At 36.7% G+C, this 27376-nt stretch overlaps 1 protein-coding gene across 1 annotated transcript; it reads left to right on the forward strand.

The window, feature by feature from the left end:
• The first annotated feature begins 1232 nt into the window (after positions 1-1232).
• On the forward strand, positions 1233-27376 carry shtd (anaphase promoting complex subunit 1). Its single transcript, XM_089642367.1, has 21 exons — positions 1233-1358; positions 1497-1728; positions 2003-2356; positions 3439-5070; positions 5842-6002; positions 6092-6910; positions 7235-7397; positions 8677-8868; positions 9057-9210; positions 9500-9652; positions 12019-12259; positions 15244-15412; positions 16168-16347; positions 17501-17671; positions 19312-19530; positions 20505-20634; positions 22498-22699; positions 23213-23445; positions 25230-25481; positions 25970-26525; positions 26886-27376. Exons 1-21 carry the CDS (start codon positions 1335-1337, stop codon positions 27348-27350), a joined length of 6702 nt encoding a protein of 2233 aa, XP_089498493.1. The 5' UTR covers positions 1233-1334; the 3' UTR covers positions 27351-27376.

Raw genomic sequence — 27376 nt, forward strand, 5'->3', positions numbered from 1 at the left:
AAAAAAAAAAACAAATGAACTTCAAACTCGATTTACTCGATAACGAAAGCTCAAATAAAATAAAAAAATACTACAAAATCGACTCCAAATGTGATGTAGATTCACCAGTTTCCCGCTTGTACTACGAGTTTCCGGACACCCTGTATATACATTTTTTTTTATTTGCTATCAAAACACATCTTTTTGCAAAAAAAACAAGTAAGTAATAGAAAATATGATTTAAAAAACATTCTGCTCACGCCGAGCGATGAAATCATAAATAAACCACCCACCATACTGCCAGATACTGCAGGCCTAGTCATAGTAAGCCACGCCCAATTGCGCCTAGTTAAGTTTGTTCGATATATTGTACCTAGTTGCCCTAGTACCATCTCCTCTGTCTTCTTTCCACCGTGCCTGCCGGAGGGAATGCAAATTGAATCGTTCATTTTCTTAAAGGGGACATGTCACTCAGAAAAAATTGTTGAGAAATCAATAAAAACCTAATAATTTGTTTATTTAAGCAATTAATTTTGATATTTTAACACATAGTCAAAGCTATTACAGCGTTATTATGTTAAATTAAAAAAATAAACTTATTAAGAATAAAAATATTATATTTCATAAAATTTGTGGGACAAGTCCCTTTTTAATAATAAACGAGATTAAAATGTGGAAATCAGCTCATTAATCTGGTTTTTCGGTGTTCTCTCTTTCTGTAGTTGGCTTGGTGATCTTCGTCTATATATTGCATAACTTTGCGAATATAATATTTTTTTTAGTGTTTATTAAGTTTTTCTTAGTGTTTATCGGTTTTCACACCATTTTATTGACCATAGGTACTCAAACGTTGAAATGGGCGCACAGTGATTTATAAGGATCTAGCTCAATGTTTTTTTTATGAAATCCTATGTTTTTATCTGAATTTTATTTCAACATGATGGATTAGTTGTAGTATAATATTGTTTTGCTAAAATATTAGGAAAATTATTTATTTAGTTCTAAGCATTTTTAAATAATGTGTTTCCGTGATTTTTCAAACATCCACGATTTAAAGGTAACAATCGGTTATCAATTCTACAATGCGCTAGTATTATAATATATTTTAAATGTACCCAAGAGTAATAATATCCATTTATATAATTTGAATTTTGCCCCTCGTAACCTTTAAGTACCTACGCAAAACATCTACCGTTAAAATTGGATATTATTTCCAGCGGCAACTTTTGCGACTGGCAGCACTGACCGTCTGCGATATTTGAAAAGCTTGTGTCAAATACTTGGGTTATGATTATTTATTTTGTTTCGTTTTTAAGAAAATTCAATCCGCAAATCTGGATGACGAAAATATCGAAATGATTGCTGCTTCAGAACCGTTGGTAAGCTCAAAGAACCGCTCTGCTAGAGTCGGGTTAAATCATTAAATGCTGTAATTTTTGTTAAATATTTGGCCGATTGTTTCTTGTCGACGGCAGCCTTTTTACGTGAAATTATGCATAGTTACGTTATTATTGCAGGAGTTCGTTCCGCACGGTCGTCGAGCGATCTCAAGGCATCCAGGGTCTGTTCTGAAATCAGCAGCAACCAACGCGTACCCCCTAGAGACGTCTCTTCTCCATAAGCTAAAGAATGTGGCAATCACAGACAAAAACGACTGCACATATCTGCAGAAGGATCAGGAATCTAATCAGAATGAGTGGTGGTGCGTACGGCAGATGTTTGCTAACAGCTCCAGAAATCAACATAATGGTAATTGAGACAATTTTTTGTTTAGAATATACATTGATTTTTTTGCCTTGTGGAGTAAATAATATTTGCGGTAATTATAAGCGCATTTTTAAAGTTCTGTGTAAGCGCATAAGGCATGCTTACAGTGCAGGAATCATATATGTATTACTATCCAGAAACAAAATATTTAAGTGCAAAATTCAAGGGGTAAACAATCATAGAAATGTTCCATTAAAATTATCTATCCCTTTTCATATATGCGACATGTCAACAAATAACTTACAATATTATTTAGACGTGGACGTCACAATCTCCACTGCCGTGACCTCATCGCAACCCTTCAAGTCCCAGCCATCCCAGCGCTCCGCAGATCCCGACAACCCGAGCCTAAAACTCAAGCACGACTTCTCCATCAAGACGGAGCTGTCCACCTCCACAAAGAAGCAGCAGCAGCAACTCCGCGCCAGCGATAGTCAGCTCCCTGGCTCCTCGAGGTACGGGAACAGCCTCGATACCTTCTCCAAGTCCATGGTGACTCCTAGTCCCATAGGCTCTCCAGAAGATCGGCTCAGTATGCCGGACCCCAAGTTAGACTGCTGTTATGAGGAGGAGCTGTATGTTAAAGGGAAAACGGCTATTTGGTCAAGAGGTAGAATAATTATTTACTTTTATAACCTACATATTGATTGTGTTATAATATAACTACAGTCAAACTTAGTTACAATGAGTAGGAGGGGACTGACTAAAAATGCTCCTTAAAGCCATTAATGGTTACATCCAAAAATAGGTTTTTATAAGTCGTATTACTAACCTACCTGCCTCTACTATCAATATATTCGCAAAAGTACAGTATATTTTCAAAATACAATTAGGTACATATTAAAATATAATAATAGAAAAGTACACTTTTATTACTCAAATTTATTATCAATGATTATTTTAAAGATTTCGCTCTCATGCTTCTCAATTTCCTCTTCTAAACAGTCAAAGCATTGTAACATCATCACCTGGTTCAAGGCTTCCAATAAAAATATCACTAATTGTCTTATTGTCACTAGCTTGTGCGTATCGTACCGCTTGTAAAAGCTCACTTGTCATAAATAACTAGCTTTCGGGATGGTTATTGTTTTCGGTTGTAAAATCTAAACTGGTGATGCACAAACCGCGGCCCCATTATTGCGGCCCGCATGTCAATTTCATACGGCCCACTTAGCTATAGAGAAAAATCTAAATGTTTGGGGGTAATTCTTGAAAACCCTGACTAAGAACATTCTTTTATAGAGTTTTGGCTAATTTACACTGCATTTCCTAAATGGAACCAAATTTCAAGAACCGGTTTGCATAACACGAAATTCAAAAAATTAACAGAAACCTTAACTCTTGAATTTGGCTGTCAACCCCCTTCCCCTTTAACGAAAACAAAAAAAATCTGCTTGCAGGTCGCGGCCTGTTTGAAAAATAGCGGCCCCTCTGCCATAAAAGTTGTACATCACTGTTATAAAATGTATTGTAATTGCTCATTATATCCGTAAACTCGCTATTGCCGTGATCGTTATAACCAAGTTCGACTGTATTATGAACAGATTGCTGATATTCTTTACAACTCATATTAAATGTAATGAAGGAGAGGTTTTTATTTAAACATTACAAATTTATGTATTAGAGAAGGGGATGAATTGCTTTAAATGTCTATTTGTTTAAATTTGTATTTCTGTATTTCTATATTTCCAGGACATGTTTCAAATCCAGATTCAAAGCTCTACGACCCGGAATCTCGTATGACTGTAACATGCTACACGTGTGAATCTAACATCAAACACGCTCTCTTCTGTAATTTCCACGCCACCGTCAATGACAGACTCATGTACGACGCTCTCAACTCTCTTATCGCTGAAACAAAATCTGACATTAAAATAAAAGATAACTTTGAGGATGAAAGCTTAAATCCTATCCCCAGCATCTGCATCGTGGACCAAACCAGCTTGAGAGTATTCACAGAAGATGGACAAGACTTCATCACAAGTCTTCAGTTTCAAGTTAAGAATGTTTGGAGCACGAAATACGGAATATTGCTCGAAAAAGATGCAGCTCCTCCGGCGAATACTTCGTACATTCACAATGTATTGCATTCCCGGTCTCGTTACGATGCATCTACTTGTAAAAATACGGGTAATAGAAATAGCATGGGATCTGGGATAAAACTTAACTTGCATACTCTTTCCCAAGACAACTTCTGTGCCATGTCAACTGCCGAGATTGATGTTCAACTGCCGACGTGCTTTTCACTCTCTCATCCTTTAGACGAAATGGCTCCTGCACTAATGAAAACTTCCCAGTATGGAGGAATTCAGTATTACAATGACGGTTCTATGCAGATTGTTTTTGTCAGTCAGAACCCGAGCATTGCCCTTGTATTTTGTAACAAAACTGGACTACACAGTTTGTTTTCATTGAGGAAAGCTACGAGTGAGGAATGTCACTCAATTTGTGGTGACTGGAATAAAACTAACAGCGTGATAAGTCCTTCAATAAATCTTAACTTTGGAAACTCAGTATTCAGCACATCACAAAAAACTACCGCTGGAAATGGTCAGAAAAACACAACAGCGAGCTGGTTGGCTGGAAGTCCTTATACTTCTAAGCCCGGGAGCACGATCAATTCTCCCGGTCAATCTAGAACAGAAAGTCCCATGGCTGGATTGTTTACTAAATTAGGTCTATCACCTCACACATCGATAGGTCAAGCTTCTAATAGCTCCATGCTCGCTGCGAATGCTCGTCCCGTCTCACCAACTCAGCCTTTATATCCGGACCTCTGCTTTGAGCATATTTGGACAGAGTCCCAAGGAGTTCCTCGCGATAATGTCAATATGTGGTCAGCAGCCACAAAGACATTCCTTCATACTGACCACACTAATCAACATTATCTGTGTTTCTTGGTATCTTACGCAAACAGGCAACTCCAAATCGCAAGACTTGAAAGACCACATTCAAATGCAGTTGAAGCTGCAAAGAGACCACTGATTGTTGGAGTTGTGACATCGATACCAGCAAGAGATGCCGTTGTATTGCCAACTTTAAACGCTATCGCGGTCATTGATCTCTCGGGGAATATAATTTTATATTCTGGAACAAGTATGATGGGAAAAGTTCACATCGGTGGCGTGTTAGCTGGACTGATTACGTCTCCGTACAATCAGACAAATGCGTTTGATACTTCCTTTCCTAGGAGAAGCAGTTTGTTACCAACCAGTCATTCTCGAGACATTCCTCTGCTTGATGATTCAGCATTGCATCAGTTGTCCCCTGTGCCTCGACATTACGGGATGCACTCACTAGAAAACAAAACTTTGGACAGTGGAGGTAATTTACTCATTAATATTTAACCACTCAGAACATTAGAACGTCAAAAGACGTAAATATGATAATAGCGGTCAAGACATTAGAACGTCTTTTCACGTAAACGCGCGAGATTTTACAAAAATCGATTTATTTCCATCACTAGTATACGGATTGCCATGATTTAAAAAACAGAGTATCGATAATGAATAACGCTACGCGTCTGTATTCAAGAATATCTATGGAATGTAGAGGTGCATTATCTAAGTCGATTGGATCTGTCATCTTGTTCGTTCATAATTTATTTTGCTTTTCTAAATAATTTATTAAAAATATTTTAGTTTGGACGGTTAATATTTTGAGGTGACTAATAGTTTTTAATCATATTTCTTCAATATATAAAGTGTTATTTCTTTACGATACCCAGAAAAAAGTACATTTTTCACAGCTTTGAAATAATGGTCAGCGATTTTTACATATTTTTGACGTTTTCAGAAAATGTATATTTAGAAACGCAAATATTTACGTATAACAAAACAATACGATAGTGAATTTCATAATCTTTCCAAAACCTTTTTTAGAATGAGGCTACGTTTCCCAAAACGTGAGTTATGAAGCTTTTAACAAAACTCGTGAATAACACAAAAATTTTCACGTTTTGACAGTTCGCAAAGGAACACAAAGTAAATAAAAGTGTTTGTCTGAGAGGTTTAAGACATTGTGAAAATGCAATATGAAATCATTTTTCTTCTGATCTTTCGGAAATTAGGTTGTTAATCTTTCAAATTATTCCAGGTCTACAGTGTTTGAGAGATCCAGTTGGTAACAGAGTGACATTGGAATATGAAAAAGGGGTATTCTACCGCATAACATTACCAGATTTAACAACATGCTCTCTCATATTAAAATGCATAAATGCTTTGAAACAAGTTCTTCAAAAGGATATTATCATGCAGGTACAGATATATATTTTTTGCCACAAATAAAAATTAAAAATATTTGCCATTGTATATAGGTAATGCTAAATAGTATTTGCTTATTTTAGGTTATATCAAAATGGTACGGCGTTCGAAACGCTCCTGGAACTCAAGATCTCTGCCCAAAACTGGAATGGTCCATGTTTGTTTCCTTGATATTGAACCTTCTCGGTTACGACACGTCCAAACTCCCTTTAACAAAACAAACAGACACTGGAACAATCCCCGAAGTAGCGCCAAAGAAGCAAAGAACATCGAGTGATGGCAGTCAAGAAGATTGGGAATATCTTCTGAACTCCCACCACCACGAGGCTGTTGGAAGCACTCTAGCATCTATGCTAAACTTGACAAAACCTAACAATTTGTTCGATAAGAGACCAACGATGAAAGGAAAATCAACCAATAACATTCACAAATTAAGCGGACCTACTAAATTGTCATCAAAAGCACCAAATGACATGGATACTGATAGCTCCGACGATTTCACGCAAGTTAGAAACTTCAACACGAATGCATTACTTTTTCCGTACATGCTGCCAATTCTGTATGCATTTCACTTAGTATATGAAGAGCTAAAGATGAACATTCTATTATCCAACGATATGGAATCTTTAGCGCAGTTCTTACACCAGATTTGTGTCGATCTGAGATTGACGAATTACGTATGTCATTATTGGAAAGATTACCCAATGATTTGCCCCATGCCGGTGGAGAATAAACCTTCACAAATTTCGGAGCAGGATGCTAAGAGGTTGAACCAACCCGTGTACTTCACTATTGATCCTCCGAGCATCTTCAGCCATCTCTTCCAGCTCATGAAAGGAAGCAATAAGCAGTGGTTCCCGTATATGAACAATGTGAATGCTGTCTGCAGAGATGTCATTGAGGTACGTCATTCTATTTTTATAGGAAATTAGACCGATGTTTCCCTTGCTAGACTTCATTAGATTCTTGCAAAACAATGATGAAAAGAATTCACTGTGATTATTAAAAGGTTTTCGAGCAGGATCTCTAAACTCTATAATTTTTTTTCTCCTGTTCAAAACATCCACAATATTTTAACTTTTAATGTATAAAACCTGTGTGCAACTCATGAACTGTGAACTCTGGCATCGTGCAAATTGCACGACTTTTTCTAAGAACAGTTTTTATGTCAAAGTAATTATTTTTATCTCGCAATGTCATTTTCATAATGAGTTCTTGTTTTTTAGGTGACCGGTCTGATAGCCAATGGCATTCCCGGGGCAGTGCAGCCTGTGATGTCCTCGAGGGACTGTGTAAATGCCAGCAGCACCCCCCGCTTCAAGGATTGCACCGCATACACTGACCTGACCAACATAGAGCAGGCAGTTGTTTTGATGATCTGCATGAAAGGTTAATTATATTATTTTTGAATATGTATATATAAATATTACGGGAATGATTTTTTTGTACCTTTCTGGTGATCTGTAGAACTTGAGTCTTCATAGTAGCATCACAGGCGTGTTGTGAGAAACACATTTCGTGGTTAAATTATTAAATCTTGCAATAGAGGTCAACGTGGTGCCCAGTATGCATTGTTTTGGAACTTGATTAAAATATCACTTAACTGTGGTTCGTAAAGCTATATACACATGTTTAATTGCTAATATGTAGTATGGATGATCTGCAGTCTCTCGTGTCTAGGATGAACGAAGTATGCATGAAGAATGAGTTAATGATGAATGTAAGTAAGTCTAAAATAATGGTGTTTGAAAGAGAGAGTACGAAAACGGTGTGCAATATAGCTGTGAATGAGGAATACTTGGAGCAGGTGGATGAGTTGTGTATTTAGGAAGCATGTTTACGAGAGATGGGAAGGCTGACAGAGATATTGAAAGAAGAGTAAATGCAGGTAACTCCATTAATGAAGGACTGAACGCAGTTGGCGCTAACAAAAAATTGTTCAAAGAAGCGAAGTTAGCAGTCCACAATGGAGTGCTGGTACCTACCCTGATGTATGGAAGTGAGGCATGGAACTGGCAAAGAAAGGATGAAAGTATATTGAATGCTGTTGAAATGAGATCCCTGAGGCGTATGTGTGGTAAAACCATGTATGATTGTGTGAGGAATGTGGAGATCCGCAAAGAGTGCAAGGCTGATGTAAGCATGATGAGTAAGATCAAGAAAGGGACGCTTAGATGGTTTGGGCATGTAGAGCGAATGAGCGAAGAAAAGAGTGTAAGGAGAATATACGATGCAAATGTGAATGGTAGCAGAATTCGGGAGCAGACATGGCACGACCAAGTGAATCAGATACTTGAGTCGGGCCATGTCAAGAGTTAGAACAATAGAAGAGAATGTATGAGACGATGTATGAATGTGAATGAGGCAAGGAGTGTGTGCCAAGACCAAGTTGTTTGGCCGTCCGTCCTCTCTGCCTACCCCTGCGGAGAAATGGTTTAATGGTTAGTTAGTTAGTGTGTTTATTTCCTTTCTCTTTTTATTGCAAATTACATGATATTTACCTCTTATTCTGTGAAAATCTCTTTGAAAAGAATTTGCTTAGTTCATGCCAATACTTTCTTTGGTATGTAATTCTAAATCTTTTTTAACTTCCCCAAATTGAACTACGCTATCTCAGATATTGTTTGCCTTTTGTGAAAACACTGTTTATGTTTGTCTAATTGTACAGGTTATACGTTGAGAGACCTAGGCACACTTCCGCCAGCTATCAATCTCTACATCCTGAACACCATATCCCGTTGCAAGACTGACCCTCCGGTGGACTGGCCTGACAAGGCCTATTCTCTCATCATGCGGGAGGATCTGGCTTTACGGGCCAAATACTCTGATAGCGATGAGGCGGAGGAAACGAGGACTCAAGGTTTGCTCAGTCAAAATATTAATGGCCTAGCGCACACATGTGTCAAGTGCAATTTCAACAACAACAAAAATTACGTACGTGTTTTGTAAAGCATTTATCTCACTTTGTATGTTTCGTGTGAAATTTACAAAACTTCATCTAGAATGGATAAAAAGTGGATATTCACATTAAATAATATGTTTTTGCAGATAATTCCATGAAGGAGGATGTGTTCACACAGCACAAGGATCCTGATCCTGAGAACTTCAACATTGGAGGAGTGAAAACCAACGAAATAGAAAAGACGGGATTAGAATTAATTGATACTAAGATATTGAGGCTGCGATTTCCTGATGATCACAGGTAAGGCATTGTTTATTGTCCGAAATTGTATTGAAACCATTTGAATCTTATAGGCTGCTAAACTAGCCTGAAGAAGCAAAGTAAATACCCAATGGATGATTTACTGGTCTCAGTATCTACCTGCCTGTTATATTGGCCTGTAAATAAAATGTCTCACGACACCTCATCACCACGAGTGTGAGGAAAAGTATTTCACTTGGTGAAGTCACTAATCCTTCAAAGCAACAATTCTAAGATATTTGTGTTGTGAGATTAAATATGTACATATTTACAATCTGTTTATTTCCAGAGTGGCTGAGTTAGCCAACATGCTGCAATCATCCATTCCAGTTACGATTGCTCTGACTCAGCGACCAGAAGTCTCTGATCATGACTTCATTGAGGAGCAAGAGAGACATCTCTTGGCCCTGTGCAATAGGACAATGGCACTGCCAGTCGGAAGGTAATGTCTTGTAGTTTTTACAAATGAAATGAACTCTTTTTTTTCGAAGGTCAGAGCCATGGAATGAAGAAGAAAACCAGAAACGCCTTCCATATAAATTTGAATGGAAACAAAAACAAACAAAAAAGCCACCGACTTAATATCTTTTGGTTCTAGACCATTTTGCAAGCGGTCTATCTCTTATATTTGCCTGAAATAGCATATCGCCATCCCATTTGAATTTCATAATCGCTGTGAAATAGTTTTGTATCGAAATATAGGCCCAAATTGGGCCTATATTTCGATCACAAAACATGCCCACATGGTACTTCTTCTGTTATTCTATGGTCAGAGCAGAAGTGATTGAAATCCATTCAATTTTAACACATAATATGTACCTACTTACTGTTCATTGTCATTCATACATTCCGTTTTGCAATCATTGAGTTAAATAATAACCACACATAGAAATGGCGTTACTGAACCCTGGGAAGATTTCATTTACCATTCCCATAGCTTCATTTAGCTGCACATAAACTTCAGAATTATTCTTCCTTACACATCTTTTGCATTACAGTGAAACCCACTTATAAGGAGTTTTCATGTTAAGAAGTTGTTTTACCGGACATATGAAACAAAAATTTGTCAATTTACCCCACATACATTATACATAAACAAACTTACTAAAAAAAAAAATCAATTCGTTAAACGGTGTTTTTGTAATACATTGTATAAACACTGTAAATGTTTAGATTCGAGTTAGTACTAATAAAAAAAATCTTAAACTGACCACAAAATCACGCATGCGCATTAATTTTCTTTTTCCCACTAAGATGTTTTTTTTTTTTTTTTTTTTTTTATAGTGAATACCTCACAAGAGTCCCAACTGCTCCCGTCTGGAGCCAGTGAGACTATGGCATCCCCAATTGGGGGATGTTGTGAGGCTGAAGGTAAGTGGGGAAGGGAAAGAGGAAGGTGGGGAAGTACCTGGCTATTCAGATCTAGTCACTAAACACGGCTAAAGCCATTTGGAGCAACGTTTCAATTCTGAATGGTGGTCTTACACCAGGGCGATACTGGTAGTATCTTCCACTCTGGAAAGTGCCGCAAATATACTATATATTATTTTAATTAATTAATTGTGAAATAACACAAATTAATCAAATAAAATTTATTTGCGCACGCCGGGTTCGAACCCGCGACCTTCGGAATGGCAGTCCAATGCGTTACCACTGGACTATGCCGGCCGTCCGTGTGTTTTGCAAAGTGAGGTCAACAGTTTTTTAATGCCTTCTGTAATATATTCATGAATTGGTGAAGAACTTATGGAGATTTAAGATTGTGAACAAACGAACATTTTCATTTTTACAGATTTTTATAATAATAATAATAATATTTGGATGATTTGTATAGCGCTGTTTTTGTGCAAAATCACCTCAAAGGCGCTGTACAAAAATATAATACATTTCTATGTTATTACTAACTATATATGGAGATAATATACAGTACCATACATATAATATACAGTAACATACCCGGTAGGTCACTTGAGATTAACCCTTAATTAACATTAACTAATTGTTTATTAGCGAAATTTAGATACAGGATTTAGGACATAACTGGAAGATTGGATATATGTAATTGTACTTTCTCCCAGGATGGTATATTTTATAAGAACTTCATTAAAGTGATGTTTTTTCAAACATAAATACCTAACAAGCGTGTTGGTAAACATGTAGCGAAAAAATAAAGGTTTTTTCATGTGCAATCAATACATTGAAAATTTCAGTTTTTTTGTTGTTATTTTTCCAAGCAACTTAAAATTGTTTTATTATATGAACGATGTAAAAAGTGAAGTGACAGTTTTCTTGTAAATTCCTGAAATATTCTAGTTTTTTGAGTTTTGAATTATGTGATTTTTCAACGTTTTAATCAAAAATTTTGTGGTAAAAATTTTTTTTATTTTTAAAATTAAAAAATTGCAAATTTAAAAAGTATATTTCGAATACAAATAATCTAAAAGGTAACTTTATCTAGTTTCTAAATTGGTATTGGTTTTTACGACATCTTCAAAATGAAGAAATATAAAGAACATTTTGGGAAAATTCAATAAGAAATTATTATTTTTTCTTTGGCTGGATAAGTAATGTGTACATATATCTTTCCATGAACTATTTTATGTCTGTTTCTATTACAAAGAAAGGTTTTCACATACATGGTCGTTTAACCAATGAATAAAATTTCCACTATGCTTTTTAATAAGGCGTATATGTGTAAGATTTTCAACATAAGAAGTTTTTTTTTCATGCCCTTTAGAAAATCTTTTAAGAGAGTTTGACTTTGTATTTCACAGTTTTATTTGTGTAACTTATTTATTCTATTTCCAGAGGCATGGTGACCCTCCGCTCCATCCCCTGCGTGATCACGGAGCCCCTGTTCATCCCCAAGCTGTGCCTCACGGGGCGTGCGCCCCCACGTAACGCCGTCATCGACTTGACACATATTGAGGTTTCGCCGACCGTGTCCCAGTGGCCACTGTTCCACAATGGAGTGGCTGCAGGGCTGAAGTTGGTGCCCATGGGAAACTCCACTATTGATTCGGCGTGGGTGGTCTATAACAAACCAAAGGTAGTGTGCAAATCCAGAGTACCCGTAGAGCAACTTTGGCAGATATTTCTACTAGACATCAAACACCCGTGGAGTCTTGACAGCCTGACACGGACTCATAAAAGTCATGCTATCTCATGTTGTACTACATGGTGATATACAGTAGAACCTCGTTAATTCGAAATCCAACATCAAAAATCAAATTTCGAATTAACGAATTCCCACGTAATTCGAAATTTTACGAAAAAAAAAAAAAAAAAAAGTCCGTAAATCGATTTTCTCGGCCGCCTCTTCAAATCCGGGTGGTATTTTAGTTGTAAATTCGTATTAATACCAATTATTTCTCTATTTTCGCGGCCGATTACCGTAGCGGCGGGCCCTTAAAATTCAGATATTCGAAATAAATTCGTAAAAATGCTATATATTTACGCGTAAATCGAGATTTCGCTGCCGATTTCGGTCGCGGCCTACCCTTTAAATTCAGATATTTGATGTAAATTCGTAAAAATATGATATATCTCCGCGTAAATCGAATTTTATCGGCAGTTTTTCGTAAAAATATGTCATATTTCGGCATGAATCGAAATTTTTCGGCCGATTTCTGTCGCGCCGTATTTTTTAAATCGAGATTTCGCGGTAATTTTCCGTCGCGGCCGGCCCTTTATTTCAAATATCTGAATTTAAATTCGTAAAAATACGATATATTTCCGCGTAAAACGAGAATTCGCGGCCGTATTCCGTCGCGGCCGGCTCTTTAAATTCAGATATTCGAAATAAATTCGCAAAAATACGATATATTTCCGTGTAAATCGAGAATGCACGGCCGATTTCCATCGCGGCCGACCCTTTAAATTCAGATATTTGATGTAAATTCGTAAAAATATTAAATATTTCCGCGTAAATCGAATTTTATCGGCAGTTTTTCGTCGCGGCCGTCCTTTTAAGTTGAGATATTTGAAGTAAATTCGTAAAAATATGTCATATTTCGGCGTGAATCGAAATTTTTCGGCCGATTTCCGTCGCGCCGTATTTTAACTCGGATATTTGAAGTAAAGATAATAAAAATACGATATATTTCCGCGTAAATTAAAATTTCGAGTCCGATTTCCGTCGCGGCGGGCCCTTTAAAATTCAGATATTCGAAATAAATTCGTAAAAATACGATATATTTACGCGTAAATCGAGATTTCGCGGCCGATTTCCGTCGCAGCGGGCCATTTAAATTCAAATATTCGAAATAAATTCGTAAATATACGATACATTTACGCGTAAATCGAAATTTCGCGGCCAGTTTCGTCGCGGCCAACCCTTTAAATTCAAATATTTGGTGTAAACTCGTAAAACTACGACATATATCCGCGTAAAACGTATTTTCTCGGCCCTTCAAACTCGGATATTCGAAATAAATTTGAAAAAGTATGACATTCCAGTGTAAATCGATTCAGATTTACAAAATAATAATACTTATTAGGATGATATATAACCACGTAAAAATACATTTTTCGGCGTTTTACCGCCACGGCTGACTTTTAGATTCAGATTTACGAAATATTATGATTTATTTACGAAAAAATCAATTTTTTTCGAATTACACGAACAAATTTTCGTGCGCGGACAAAAATAAATTTCGAATTACGAATTAACGAATTTCGAATTAAAAAAATTTTTGTATGAAAAAATTTTTCTGCGGAAATTTTTTTGGCGAAAATTTCGAATTACGCGTTTTTTCGAATTATCGGGGTTCGAATTAACGGGGTTCTACTGTATATGATTTAAACAGTGTTAGAAAGAAAGAACACCATGCTTTGTATGTATTTGCATTTACAGGTGTGCCATAGATGCTTTCTAAATTTTTAAATAATAATATAGTAACAATTATTTTACAAGCAATAATTATTCGCCTGAAACACTCATCCACATTGAAAAATCTCCTGATAAAAGATACATGACGCCAACGGGACTCGAACCCGTGTCCCTTCGATTTCCGGTCGACAGCTCTGACCACTGAGCTATGGCGGCTTATCTCTTACCCGCGAAATGATTCAATATATACTAGTGTTTCATTCATGTTGACATAAAACATTCAAAGATACATGACCCGTTGGCGTCATGTATCTTTTATCAGGAGATTTTTCAATGTGGATGAGTGTTTCAGGCGAATAATTATTGCTTGTAAAATAATTGTTACCCTTTGTGCTATGCATAAAAAAATCTTGTCTTAAAAACATTAGTTTACCAAAAAAATAATAATTAAAAATATAGTACTTGAAATAACAAACAACAATAATATAAATATAGTATATGAAAAATATTTGTATATAGGTTTGCAAATTTTTTGATAAAACGAAAAGGAAAGTGAAATGACAATAATTTTTACGATACATATGTCTAATTAAATGTGTTTTTTCGTTTTATTCAAATTAGTAATTCCAGTTAACACAATGAAAACCATTGGCAAGTTGACTTTTCAAACTGTATCTATGTTTGCGTTCAAAATTTTAGTATTTTTAATTGCATATCATAGCTTATATTATAACACCGTGTATTTCAAAAAATACAAAACTACCTTTCCAACTTTTTTTACTTCTTAATTTTTAATACTGATACGCGTTGTTACCAAGCATTGTGCAAAAGGAGCGGTGATTGACCAAAACATTTGTTTGTCGATTCAAACCATTAAAATATTTTTAGATACGCTCTGTTATAATATAAGCAAGGACATGTTAATTATGAATACTAAAATATGAAAAGACTTTTATCTGCTTTCATAAACAGTGTTTTATTTTGACTTTTCACTGAGAAATACTTTGGAAAATATAGATAGAGGCAGAAGAAAAAATAATTATACATTATCTCATTCATTTTCCATTATATTTATTAAAAAAATCAGGTGTTCACATGAGCGGCTTGGCCCTTTTTACTACAAGAACTATTAGTCGTTAACCTTTTGAACAACTGTACAAGTTTTTATCACCCATTTTACAAAAGTTTAAAAAAAAATTTAGGTGGGCAACGCGCAAGAACTACCGACCGAGCATGCAGGCTTCCTGATGGCTTTGGGATTGAATGGCCACCTTAAGGACATGGCATTCATGAATGTGTATGAATACTTGGTCAAATGCCATGAGATGACTAGTGTTGGATTGCTGCTTGGTATTGCCGCCACATACAGAGGTAATGTAACATATAACCCATAGTTTTCTTAGGCTTACTTTCTGTAAAAAGATATATTGTTTTAATTGTCTTTAAAAAACTATTTTTCTAATTTGTGTACCTATGTTAATATTATGTTTGTATTTATTTCATAAGTTTTTGATTATTGTTTAAAAAAATCATTAGAACATTATTTTACTCTAAAGGTAAATACTCCTCCCATAAACACGAGCTCCTGGAGCTCAACTTATGGAGTAAGTCAAAAATAAAGTGTGCATATTGTTATCATTTGTAATGTTAAATAATTTACTTGTAATAAAAAAATATTATGTACACACAATTTCCATGGTACATCTTACTGTCTTCTAATATTGAGATATCGCTTTGTAAAAATTCATAGTGAAGAATAAATGATATCGCAATATATATGTCTTTGATACTTGATAATTATTATACAGCCATTTTCGAAAGTTGCTAAGTTCTAGAAATTGTCAGATTTCAAGCAGACCTTTCTCCGAAGGGTTCACAAATTTGTGAAATTAGTTAAAAAAGTAGATTGCTGACACATCGATTTTTCAAACGTCACCTTAAAACGTCACCTTAAAACGTCAACTGTAATTTTGCAGAATCACTGAAATCAGATTACAGTTGTGAAGCCCTCACCAAACTTTGCTTTGTCTTATCTAGGGCTTGTGGTTTGCGCTCTGCTTTCAAGAGCAGCCAGTTTTTCCATGTTGTCGCAGACCCTGAAACTGCTACATTTTTTGTTGTTTCAGGCACCATGGACATCTCGATAACCAAGCTGATGGGCATCCATGTGGAGGCGCTGCTGCCCCCGACCTCCATCGAGCTGGACATCCCACAGAACATCCAGGTGGCCGCCCTACTAGGGGTGGGCCTGCTGTACCAGGGCACGGCACATACGCACATCACGCAGGTGCTGCTCAGTGAGATTGGTGAGTTCTGCTAGTTTAGGTCACTCCATCACCAGCTGACGGGCATCCACAAGAAAAATTATAGTTAAATTTTGTAACGATTAATTAAAACAGCCAAAAACTTATTTTTCTGTTGACCTTTTCTCCGGAAAAACTCTAGATTTTCACTTGTACAGGTCAAATGGATTACGAAGCCATGAAGAGAGGCATCTTCATCTGCTTTGTCAATCTTCCTTATCAATTATTGGATAGTCTTATATTTATCATTCCTCATAATATTACTAATATTTTGGTCAATTGGCCAGTTATTTTACATTAAGCATCCAAAAGTACAAATCTATTAAATGTTTTAAACTCTGTACATTTCAGAGAAAAGGCGAAGTGCAATAAAAGCATTCCGCTTAACCGCTGATAGTTTTGTTGTAACATTCACTGTATCTCATAAATAAAGCATTTAACAGAAAGAGAGATTACAGCGGAGCCCTCAGCGGTAGACTACACGAATATGGTCTTGTGGTAGTGCTTACTGTAACTACAGCACCTAGGACGATGACAAAAGTGTTTTAGTATCCAATAAAATGCTTGATGATGATGTGGAGAATGAAACTGGTAGTTGGTTGATATAATTACTACTACTGATGAGGTTACAAGTAATGGTGGCTGGCTATGAAAGGACAAGACAACCTGTTGTACGCTTATATTACCTACAACCTATCAATCTGTCTCTTTCATTCTCGATTGTCCCTTTCCCTTTTCAATGTTGTGCTCACCTGTAATTAGAAACATCGTTATAACCATGCATAAATGTAAATTACTGTTAAAATTATGTGATGTATTCCATTGGCGAGCCAATAAATAAATAAGATAAATACATACTCTTGGATATATATTACTTACACTTAGTTTATCACTCAGTTTTCATCCTATACTAACATCTTCTTTAGCCGTTGCGTCATTGCTGAGGATTGTGACCCCCACTCCAATTTCTCTAGTGAACCATGCTCCTCCACTCCTCACGGTCCAATAGAGAGCCGCAGATACCAATATTCCGGACTCTTGAGATGTCTGATGACTCTTAACGCATTGATGATCTTCTTCTGCTTCTCCTGCCTTCGCTTTGCCAGTGATCAAGAGTAATATTATATTTGTAAATATGTTATATGTCTGTATACAGGTCGCCCCCCCGGCCCGGAGATGGAGAACTCCTCGGAGCGAGAGGGCTATGCACTGGCGGCTGGCCTGGCCCTGGGGCTGGTGGTACTGGGGGCCCACGAGTCTGCCCCTCAACACCTCGCTCCCTCACTCTCACACTACATGCTCGGGGGCAGGAAGAGACCACTCACAGGTAAAAACGCACATACTACCGTGGGGGAAAACATCTACAGGTCTACAAAACCCTCCTAATCCTCAAGCCACACGAGGCTAGTATTTCAAGCTAGGATAGCAACCTACTATGCCAGCGTCCTCTCCTGACAAGATCCTGACTTAATCTTCTGGCTCGTTTAAGAGATACAGCTGTGCATATCGGTCGTGCATACAGTTGGGCATATGAACATGTCAATCTTTATTTGCGTTTAACTCAAAACTAAGTTTCTGTAGATAGGCCCCTGTGATCCTAAACCCCCGAAAGGTAACAACATGTCTGTAGTGATAAATGAAGAGCTTACGTAGAAGAATCAACATACACGTAGCTAAATGTAAAGCCAGATAATAATTTGGATGGTGGGGTGCGCTACTAGCTCAAATAATAGAACCCCATTCTATTAAAATATCCTGGCTTGAGATGTTTGCCTACCAGTTTCTCACTAACTTAAATATAAATGTAATATAGTTCTGTTTAGAGTTAGAGTTACTAGCTTGCTAGATTAGTAGCAATAGCATGCTGTCCTGGCTTGAAATACTAGCCTCGTGTGGCTCGGACATACTGCAATGTGGATTCAAAAGTTTGATAAAATGATTTCCAATTGTACAGATCAGTGTCGGCCAAACTTTTTTACTTCACGGTACACTAAATAAAAATGCTTTTAAAAATTAAATGTACTCGACTAACATGAATAAAGGAATTCCATAGTGTGGGCAACATTTTTTTGGTAATTATTTAATTAGTGATAACGATAATATTGATTTTTCGAAAAAATTATGTCAAAACGCGGCTCTAAATTATTTAAAACAGGTTACTTCTCATCTACCACCTGTAACCGCTCTCGTTTTTTGTATTTCATTTCCATAGGCGTAAACAAAGACATTACTCCTCATCTACCATCTGTAACTGCTATCGTTTTTGGATTTCATTTCCACAAGCGCTGAAAACCAAATTCGCTAAGATACAATGATCCAAACAGTAACAGATTTAATTGCTGTTGTAGCCAATCCGGGATATTCACTCCAACGCGATATCCAAAATTCTTACCAAAATTTTGACCTTAGAAAACGAGGCTTTGTGCACAGGGTCGTTTTTTAGATCTATTATCATTTCCTCCTCTGTTAGTGCCAGGTGTGTACTTTTGAATCTTGCAAATGGATTGATGACCCACTGGTACATTTTGATTGGAACAGATTTTGAGATTAGCTCCGCCGAGACATATGGACGGAATGACAGCCAGACCAGTATTTGCTTTAAAGATCAGAAGTGATGATTTTTTAACATTGTTCACTAACCCATTAGCTCATTAAAACTCATTATCTTCGTCCATACGGTCCAAGCAAAGCAAGTGAGCCATTCCCAACTAGCAAATACATAATTAAACCATCAAAAGGCAGAGTAAAGTGTATGAAATCATTTGTGACTTTAAAATATATTGAATCGTTACTATGTATTAATATTCATCTATTGCCTGATATGTGTTCGCACTTGTGTAGCTAATGTCTTCTTGGAGTCTGGACAAAGTTAATGACTAATGCGTATGTATATTTTAATTCTGCATACTTTCTTATTTTAATTAAGACTCAATGATTCATAGTAGAAACCTTTACTCATCTTCCCAGGTTCCCAAAGAGAGAAGTACAAGCTGCCATCGTTCCAAATCCGTGAGGGCCCCACTGTAAATGTGGATGTCACGGCCCCCGGCTCTACCCTGGCCCTGGGCATGCTGTACATGAAGAGCGGCAACTTGGAGGTGGCCAAGTGGTTCGAACCACCCGCCACACACTATCTGCTGAACCATGTGCGGCCCGATTTACTACTTCTGAGGGTTATTGCAAGAGGTAATGTTCATTTCATTAAATCAGAAGCTATAACACTACTATTACATAATAAGGAACCTCTTGACGTCGCCCATTTATTTATGTATATTTATCAGTTAAAAAACCTGAATGTATTATGGTTGGGGTGTTTCAAAATCTATCATATTTGATGACTACTAAATCGGCAATCGGCGCCTTTTTGTTTTTTTAATTTCTAACGGTGCCCTTTAAAAATTGATTATCGGGCGTTTTCAGCTTTTGATCTGTAGAAAGGGCTTGTGTAGGGCTTGTAATTAGTTGTAAATTGCCTTTCAAATCCATAAACGGTGTTCAGGAGATGGGAGATTGAAACGAGTGGCTGCACGATTGATATAGTTTATTCGTGAGGACGATTTTACAATTATGAAACGGTGGCAGAAAGAAGGTAAGACTGGCAGTTGATTCGAACGTTAAAACCGGAATGAAGATTTGTCTTGTCATGTTCGCTTGCGTTTAGCAGCGGATTACTTCGCGCCAGTATTGCCACATGTGGGGAGTAATATAGTAGTCCCACAGATCAAATGCTTGTCAGCTGACCACAATTTAAGTTTGACGGGGAGTTTAAATCTCAAAATGGTGCTGATCATCACTTTTATGTGATCGAGTTTGAAACTCGACCTTAGAATGTTTAACGAAAGGATTTTTTTGGATAACGAAAGGTTAATTTCATTACCTTTTTTTTTTTCTTCATTTGGTTTCTATGTTATTATCATTTATATGTGTTACAATACAGGACATAAAGAAGAATATTGTGATTTGAACTATGGAACCTTACTTGCAATTCCTAGAGACCTAAAAAATTCGCATTTTGGTGTAATGCAATTTTTATGCGAATGACGCGAATTGTTACATTTAAACGCTAATAATGCGAAATTCACAATTTCAGGTGAATATAAGAATAATGCAAAATTTCCAGGTCCCGAGTTATACACACTTACTTTGCTTCTGTTTTGCAGGTCTTATTCTGTGGGAACACATAGAGCCGTATGAAGAGTGGGTAGAAGACTACGTACCAGAATCCATCAAACCGTATTGCTGCGTCAGACCGAACGATGAACACAATGATATTGATTACGAGGCAATGAAGTGAGAATACCTTCACAGAATATTTAAAATACACACAATTCTTTAAAATTTCGGGCTTCACAAAATCACAAAGTTTTTCAACCAACCAGCTAGTCCAAACATCGCTAAATTTCTAAATACTGTCTCTTCCACTTTGAAATCATCAATAATAATCATAGACCGACTTCGTAAAAGCATTTGACGAAGTAAACCATAAAATTCTTTTCAATAAACTACGCAAATTCAGAGTAGAAATTATTAAAATGGATAAAGAGCTAAATAACGAGTAGAATTCTTCAAGTAACAGATAATTCTAACCTCTCATTCAAATTCAAGGCTACAAGCGGTGTAACTCAAGGGTCGCCGTTAGGTCCAACACTTTTTTACTGTTTATTAATGATATCGTTACTGTATTTGATAATAATGTTGAAGTATTGCTTTCGCCGATGATCTAAACTCACTAAATTATTTAAATTTATAAAAATTATAGACAACTTTATTCACATTCAAATAAATTACAAGATTGGTGCAAAATTAACTTTATCTAAACATTAGTGAATGCCACATAATAAGATTTTTCAAAATAAATCGACCTTTTAAATATCAATATACAATCAACAATATTTTTTCAGAATAAATCAAACTATCAATATAAAATTAACAATGTTTCCCTCACCTCTGTCAGTGAAATGAATAATCTTGGCATTATTTTCAATTCCAAATTTAAAGTATCATTAATTTACATCAATACAGTAACAAATGAGTTGTTTAGAATCAAAGGCAAAACTATCCAGAATCAATTGAAATCTTTCTGAAATAGTTCTGCATTTGATTCAAAATTCTTACTTTGATACCAAACACGATTTTCAAATAATTTTTAATACCATAGAGATACGATTTAGATAACAAATTTAACATTTTTACGCACATTATGACCTGAATAATATGGCATATTTATTTTATTTTATGAATTTTTTTTAGTTCTGCCTTTGATTCTATATGACTAAAATAAAGGATTAAAATGCTTGGCTTCATTCTCATTATTAAAACTCTCAGGAAGATTTGTTTCCGACTCGACTTTTATTTTTAAAATTGTTAATGGAATTATGGAGAGCCCAGATTTACTAACTATGTATTGCTAACCATTGCAACGACAATATCAGGACTGAGTCATTTAGATGTTAATATATAGATTGCATTCACTTGGCAATACTTTCGCAGAAATAGTAGATGTGTTCAACTGCACGGAATATAGTTAGAAGAAGGCTATAATAGCATACCTCAATAATAATAATAATTCATGTTAACCAAATAACTATTCTTCTGCATGGGTTCTATATAATTTAAATAGCTTTTTTTTTTCCTTTTCCACTAAATTATTATGTATACATATCACATGTTTGTAAAAGTCCATATGGGTGTATACGTAATATACATAAATAACAAACTTTTGTATGGCATATTGAAAACATTTAACTATCTAACCATCTTGCCATTTCTCCTCAGGGGTAGGCAGAAAGGATGGATTGCCACACAACTCTGCCTTGTCACACATATCTTCTTACATTCTTACATCATCTCATAATACTTACCCTTCTGCTATTCAGACTCGTGACTCAAGTATTTAATGCACTTGGTCATGCCATGTCTTCCTTGGGCGTCCCTGATTTCTTCTACCATTAATTTTCGCCTCATATACATATTCTCCTTTCTCTGTTTGTCAGCTCCACATCTTCTAATCATCTAAGAGTTCCTTCCTTAATATTGTTCACTATGCTTTCTTCAGCCTTGCATCTTTTCGAATCTCCATATTTGTAACATGGTTTTGCCCCACATACGCCTCACGGAACTCGGGAATTGAAATATCCTGTATTGTTATTTCAGCCAAGTCTACTGCAACATTGTCGCCGGTGCCTGCTTTTCCATTGGCTTGCGGTTCGCCGGGTCAGCCAATCAGGATGCTCGGGACACCATCTTGTTTTATGTGAAGAAGATGATAATGTTTGGCTCTAAGAGTATCGGAGAATTGGCGGGGAAAGCCACTACTGAGACGTGTCTGAATTTAATTCTCATCAGTGCTGCTATGGTAAATTTTCCACTTATCACTGAGCTCATTTTATAACATCACTTATGCCCAATTTGGCATTCTGTAGCGCTTTAACATGATCTATGCGACAAAACAGAGAATAAAGCTCGCTAGGTAGAAATCTTGGTCATGTAAAATTTTCCATATTCAGGTCTGATGAACTCTAAAATGTAGCGGTATATACCAGGGTGGGATTTGTCTCCTCCACAAACACTCTCCACTTGCTATTTGCCTTCATTCCTCAGTCCTTCCTGTCCTGCTCCAATCCGCTTCCACATAGTCTATCCACATCTTCTCTGGCCTGCCACTAGGTCGCTTCCGCCGGGGAACCCACTGGTCATAATTTTTGTGTTTTGTCATATGGCATTCTTTCAACATGTCCAGTCCATTTTTGTTTCTTCGTTTTATGTTAGGCACTATGTCTCACAATTGTAGGTACTTGAAAATGTAGTTTACTTCCCACGTTTTCTTATTTTGCTCTTAAGTATTTAATATGTGAGTTTTTGTTTTTAGGTGATGGCGGGCACTGGTGACCTGGACATCATGCGTCTTTGCCGCTACCAGCGCTCCAAGGTGGGCCCTAGCGCCAGCTCGCTGAACTATGGCTCCCAGGTGGCTGTGCACTCCGCCCTGGGACTGCTGTTCCTGGGCGGAGGCCGCTACACGCTGTGCACCAGCAAGGAGGCCATTGCCGCACTGGTGTGTGCCTTCTTTCCCAAGTTTCCCTTGCACAGCAATGACAATAGGTGGGATATTTCTGTAGTTAATTTTAACTGGCGACCTGAGTATCATGTGGGATATTTAACATACTGGAGATATTTTTCACCTGCGACCTGGACATCATATGGGATATTTAACATTCTGAAAGACCCATTTTTGTGCTATTGTAGAGTAGTGCAATTAAATGCGTTCTAGAAATGGAAAATATTTAAAGAAATATGCTTTTAACAGGCGAACTGGACATCATAATAATAATACTTGGATGACTTGTATAGCGCCGTTTTTGTGCAAAAACACCTCAAGGGCGCTGTGTGGGATGTTTTGCATTCTAGAGTACCTATGGTCTCGCCATTGCAGAGTTATTGCTATGCAATGCAGGGCTGGCCTTATGCAGGTGCAATTGAAGTTATCCGCTCTGGGCACTTACTTGCCAAGGAGCCAAGGTGCTGATAATATTTATTTTTACAATGTATGTTACAGATTTATAATCATATTACAATACATGTGACATAATTTACATAACTTTAAAAATTTAACAATATTATATTTTAAAGTTCTTGTCTGAAATGACTCATGAAAACTTCAAGGCCAATGCTGAAAATTTCAAGAGGCCTAGAGATTTCATTTAACAGCACTCTTCGAACATCCAATCTACCATGTGGAATATAGAGCAAGTTGTGATATCGAACCTGGCAGTAGTTATTCGGTATGAACAATAGGTTATTTTCACAAACTAGGAATACCGTTAAAAATATTTGAAGCTTTAAAGTTTATTTTTCTGATTATGATTATCATACTAAAAATGTGAAATTTTAATATTTTCATTCACAATTATTGATTTTAAAAATGGCCTGCTGTATACGGCCCGTGATTGGTTGGCCGAATCATGACGTCAATGGTGCCGACTTTCAGAGGCTTGTCGCCTTGTTAGTGTAAAACGTCTAAACTTTCTCGATTTGTTTGTGGTTGTTGACAGTATTATTCCATTTTTAAGATGCTTGTGTTATGTTCTTACAGTTTAATATAATATTGTGTATCTCTAATGAGGGACAGTGGTTTTTTACAGGCCCAATTCAACAATTTTCCCAAAATAAGTAACAATAATTAATAATACAACAGAAACAATACAATACAATTAACAGAAATAATATATTATTTTCAACGCTGTTACTGTAAGGCCCCATTACTGCTGGATTGGAGACTTTCGTAGCGCCTTTCAGAGAGCAAATCCATGTGATGCATGAATCGCCAGTGCTCACCATGCGTTCTCATATAATCAAGAAACTTTTAAAGTTTTTTTTCAGTATTCTATATATTCTTGCTGGTATGGGGCCCAAATACCTAACACAGCGCCCTTGAGGTTTTTACTTGCACCAGGCGCCATTTGGTTTGTGGCCGGCACTGATGCCATGGAAAATATTTAAAAAATACTTCTGGCGACCTGGACATCACGTGGGATATTTTTCCTCTGTTCCTCTGGTCCCTTTACTTTACCGGTAGTGCAATGCAATAAATTAATTGATTAATTGGTATTGGAACATAAGAAATGTAAAAAATATATTTATACCCGAAAGATGGTTTTCTGCCTCAGAAAAGGATAAAGAGCATTCTCCCACTTACTACGTGATTATTTTTCAGGCTGTTCATCCATCCCATCCAAAGTTATTTTGATTGAAACATTGAAATATTAATTATGGCCGCCCGGACGGAAGGCCATCTAAGACAGCGGCCCTAGATTGTGGGTGCTCGGAGGGAATGGGTTAATAAAATCCCATCGATCCGCATTCAAACATTCCTCTTTCATTTCCAGATACCATCTTCAAGCATTCCGCCACTTGTACGTGCTGGCCGCGGAGCCTCGCCTGTTGATTCCTCGTGATATCTCCTCGGGTAAGATGTGCTATGCCAACGTGCAGGTAGTGACACTGGACGGCAACCGACTGGTCAGCTCGCGCGGGCCATGCCTGCTGCCTGAGCTCAGCAAGCTCAAGGAGGTCAGAATATCTGACGATAGATACTGGTCTATTGTATTCAAGAGGAATAGGAATTGGGATCAACTTTTGTGAGTAATGTTGTTGAATTTCATAAGAATTTTTTTGTTTTATACAGTCGGTAACTCTATTTTTACACCTCCTTTTTACCACGTTTTTGAAATTAACACGGTCAACAATGCGTGATGGTAATATCCCTTCTTTTTAGAATCCTAAATTTTTCCAACCCCCCATGTAAAATGTATTCCCCATGTAAAAACAATATTAAGTGTCTTCTCTTAAAAAAATCACGTAAACCTCTGATATAATCATATTCCTTAAAATGTTTCTCTAGTGTAATTTTTAATATGTTAAATATCGCTTACTAAAAATTATTAAGAAATATAAATGTACATTGCGTAAAGTAAAAAATTTGTTAGTCTGAAGCTGTAAAAAAAGTCAAACAGTGAGCTATGATTGTTGAAATTTGCAGAGAATAGCAAAAAATTTGATTTGGTGCATCAAATAAATAACAATGTTATGCATTTTCATATCATGATTTTGTATGTATATCTTTCAGGTCCCTCCTAGAAAAATCATCCTGCCTTGACGTGAAGCAGAAAGCTGGCTGTCTCTCATACCTCGAAGATCCTCAAGGCTTTAAGAGCCTCCTGGCGCAGATGCTGACCACCGAGAAGTCTAATGTCTGGTCGGCCAAACCGAACAACATCCTGGCCTTCTCCACCAACCAAGAGACTGTCAACTTCACGAAGCACCACCTCTTCGACGCCCTAGGAAATGCCTTATTTAACAACCTAACGGGAAACGTAAAGAATACTCCGGGCTATAAAAGCGATGAGATATATTCCACAAACCTATGCAGCGCTTGCTATTTTGCTGGTGTTACAAAGGTTTTTAAACAGAACGAAAGGCCCGAAGCCGCTATTCTCAGAAAGAGGAGCAGCAGAATCAACTCTGCCGAGTATAAGACAATGTTCCGGATAGACAGCAAATGCGTCTGTGATAAACACCTTAAAGAAGAAAGAGAGTTTATTCAGATATTAGCCGTCGTCACATACGAGTGTGTCATCAGAGATACAATGTCTATTTTACCAGTTTGGATGACTTTAATCAAAGTAAGTTAATTTTTAATTTGCTGTGATTCAAATTTAGTTGTATGTTCTTCAAACACAAATTGTAACTCATTATTTCTTACATTTTTTCACTTCAATGAATTTGGTTACTGGCATTTGTGAAAATATTTATTTAGATGGCAAAATGTTACTCTTATTGGATTTTTGTTTCATAAATTATTGTCCTTAGTCATTTTCTCTTATGTGTCAGTATTTGCATTGCGTTGTATGCGTTTTAGTAGAGTCTGTGTGTGCCGATTGATCAGTTCTCTGGCGCTAAGAGGGTTTCGGTAATAAACATAGTACTGGCCAGTCAGGTTCAATTATTAAATTATTTGTTATATACTTTTCATCTTTTTCCAGATTCTTCACATCCTTCCCAAGAATCCCAACATCCACCACATCTGGCAGCTGAAGCTACTCTTTGCCCACATAGACAACCACAACACACGCTACAACGAGGCCATTGAAGGCGATCCCGAAAACCTGTACAAAATAACAGAACCGCTAATCTCAAACGAGTTTGCGATCTCCCTGAAGCAAAGAGTGGAATTCATTTTCGATTCGTGGGAACACGAACTGGGAAAAAATCTCAATTCCTACATCCAAAATAGTCATGTTGTATCAGGTGAAAACTGTGATAACAAAAAACTAACATCGTATATTACATACTACGATATTCCAAGCCGGAGTTTCGCGAACAATGCCGGAGATGCGTCGGAGTTTAATATTTTTGATCTGCTCGCTGATAAGGAAAAGCACAATTTACACGCTAGTACAATTCAGAAGATTTTGACCATCATCAACACACATTATCCTCCGGAGTAATTAGTTTATAAATATTAATTGTATTG

Source organism: Hesperophylax consimilis, chromosome 18, assembly GCF_061612785.1.
Source record: "Hesperophylax consimilis isolate HC1 chromosome 18, BYU_Hcon_1.0, whole genome shotgun sequence".
Taxonomy (NCBI): Eukaryota; Metazoa; Arthropoda; class Insecta; order Trichoptera; family Limnephilidae; genus Hesperophylax; species Hesperophylax consimilis.

Coding starts and splice junctions, on each gene's coding strand:
- shtd (XM_089642367.1), top strand. CDS start 1,335: ATGATTGCTGCTTCAGAACCGTTG. Junction 7,398..8,676: donor TTTGATGATCTGCATGAAAG/GTTAATTATATT, acceptor CTAATTGTACAG/GTTATACGTTGAGAGACCTA. Junction 19,531..20,504: donor TCTGAGGGTTATTGCAAGAG/GTAATGTTCATT, acceptor TCTGTTTTGCAG/GTCTTATTCTGTGGGAACAC.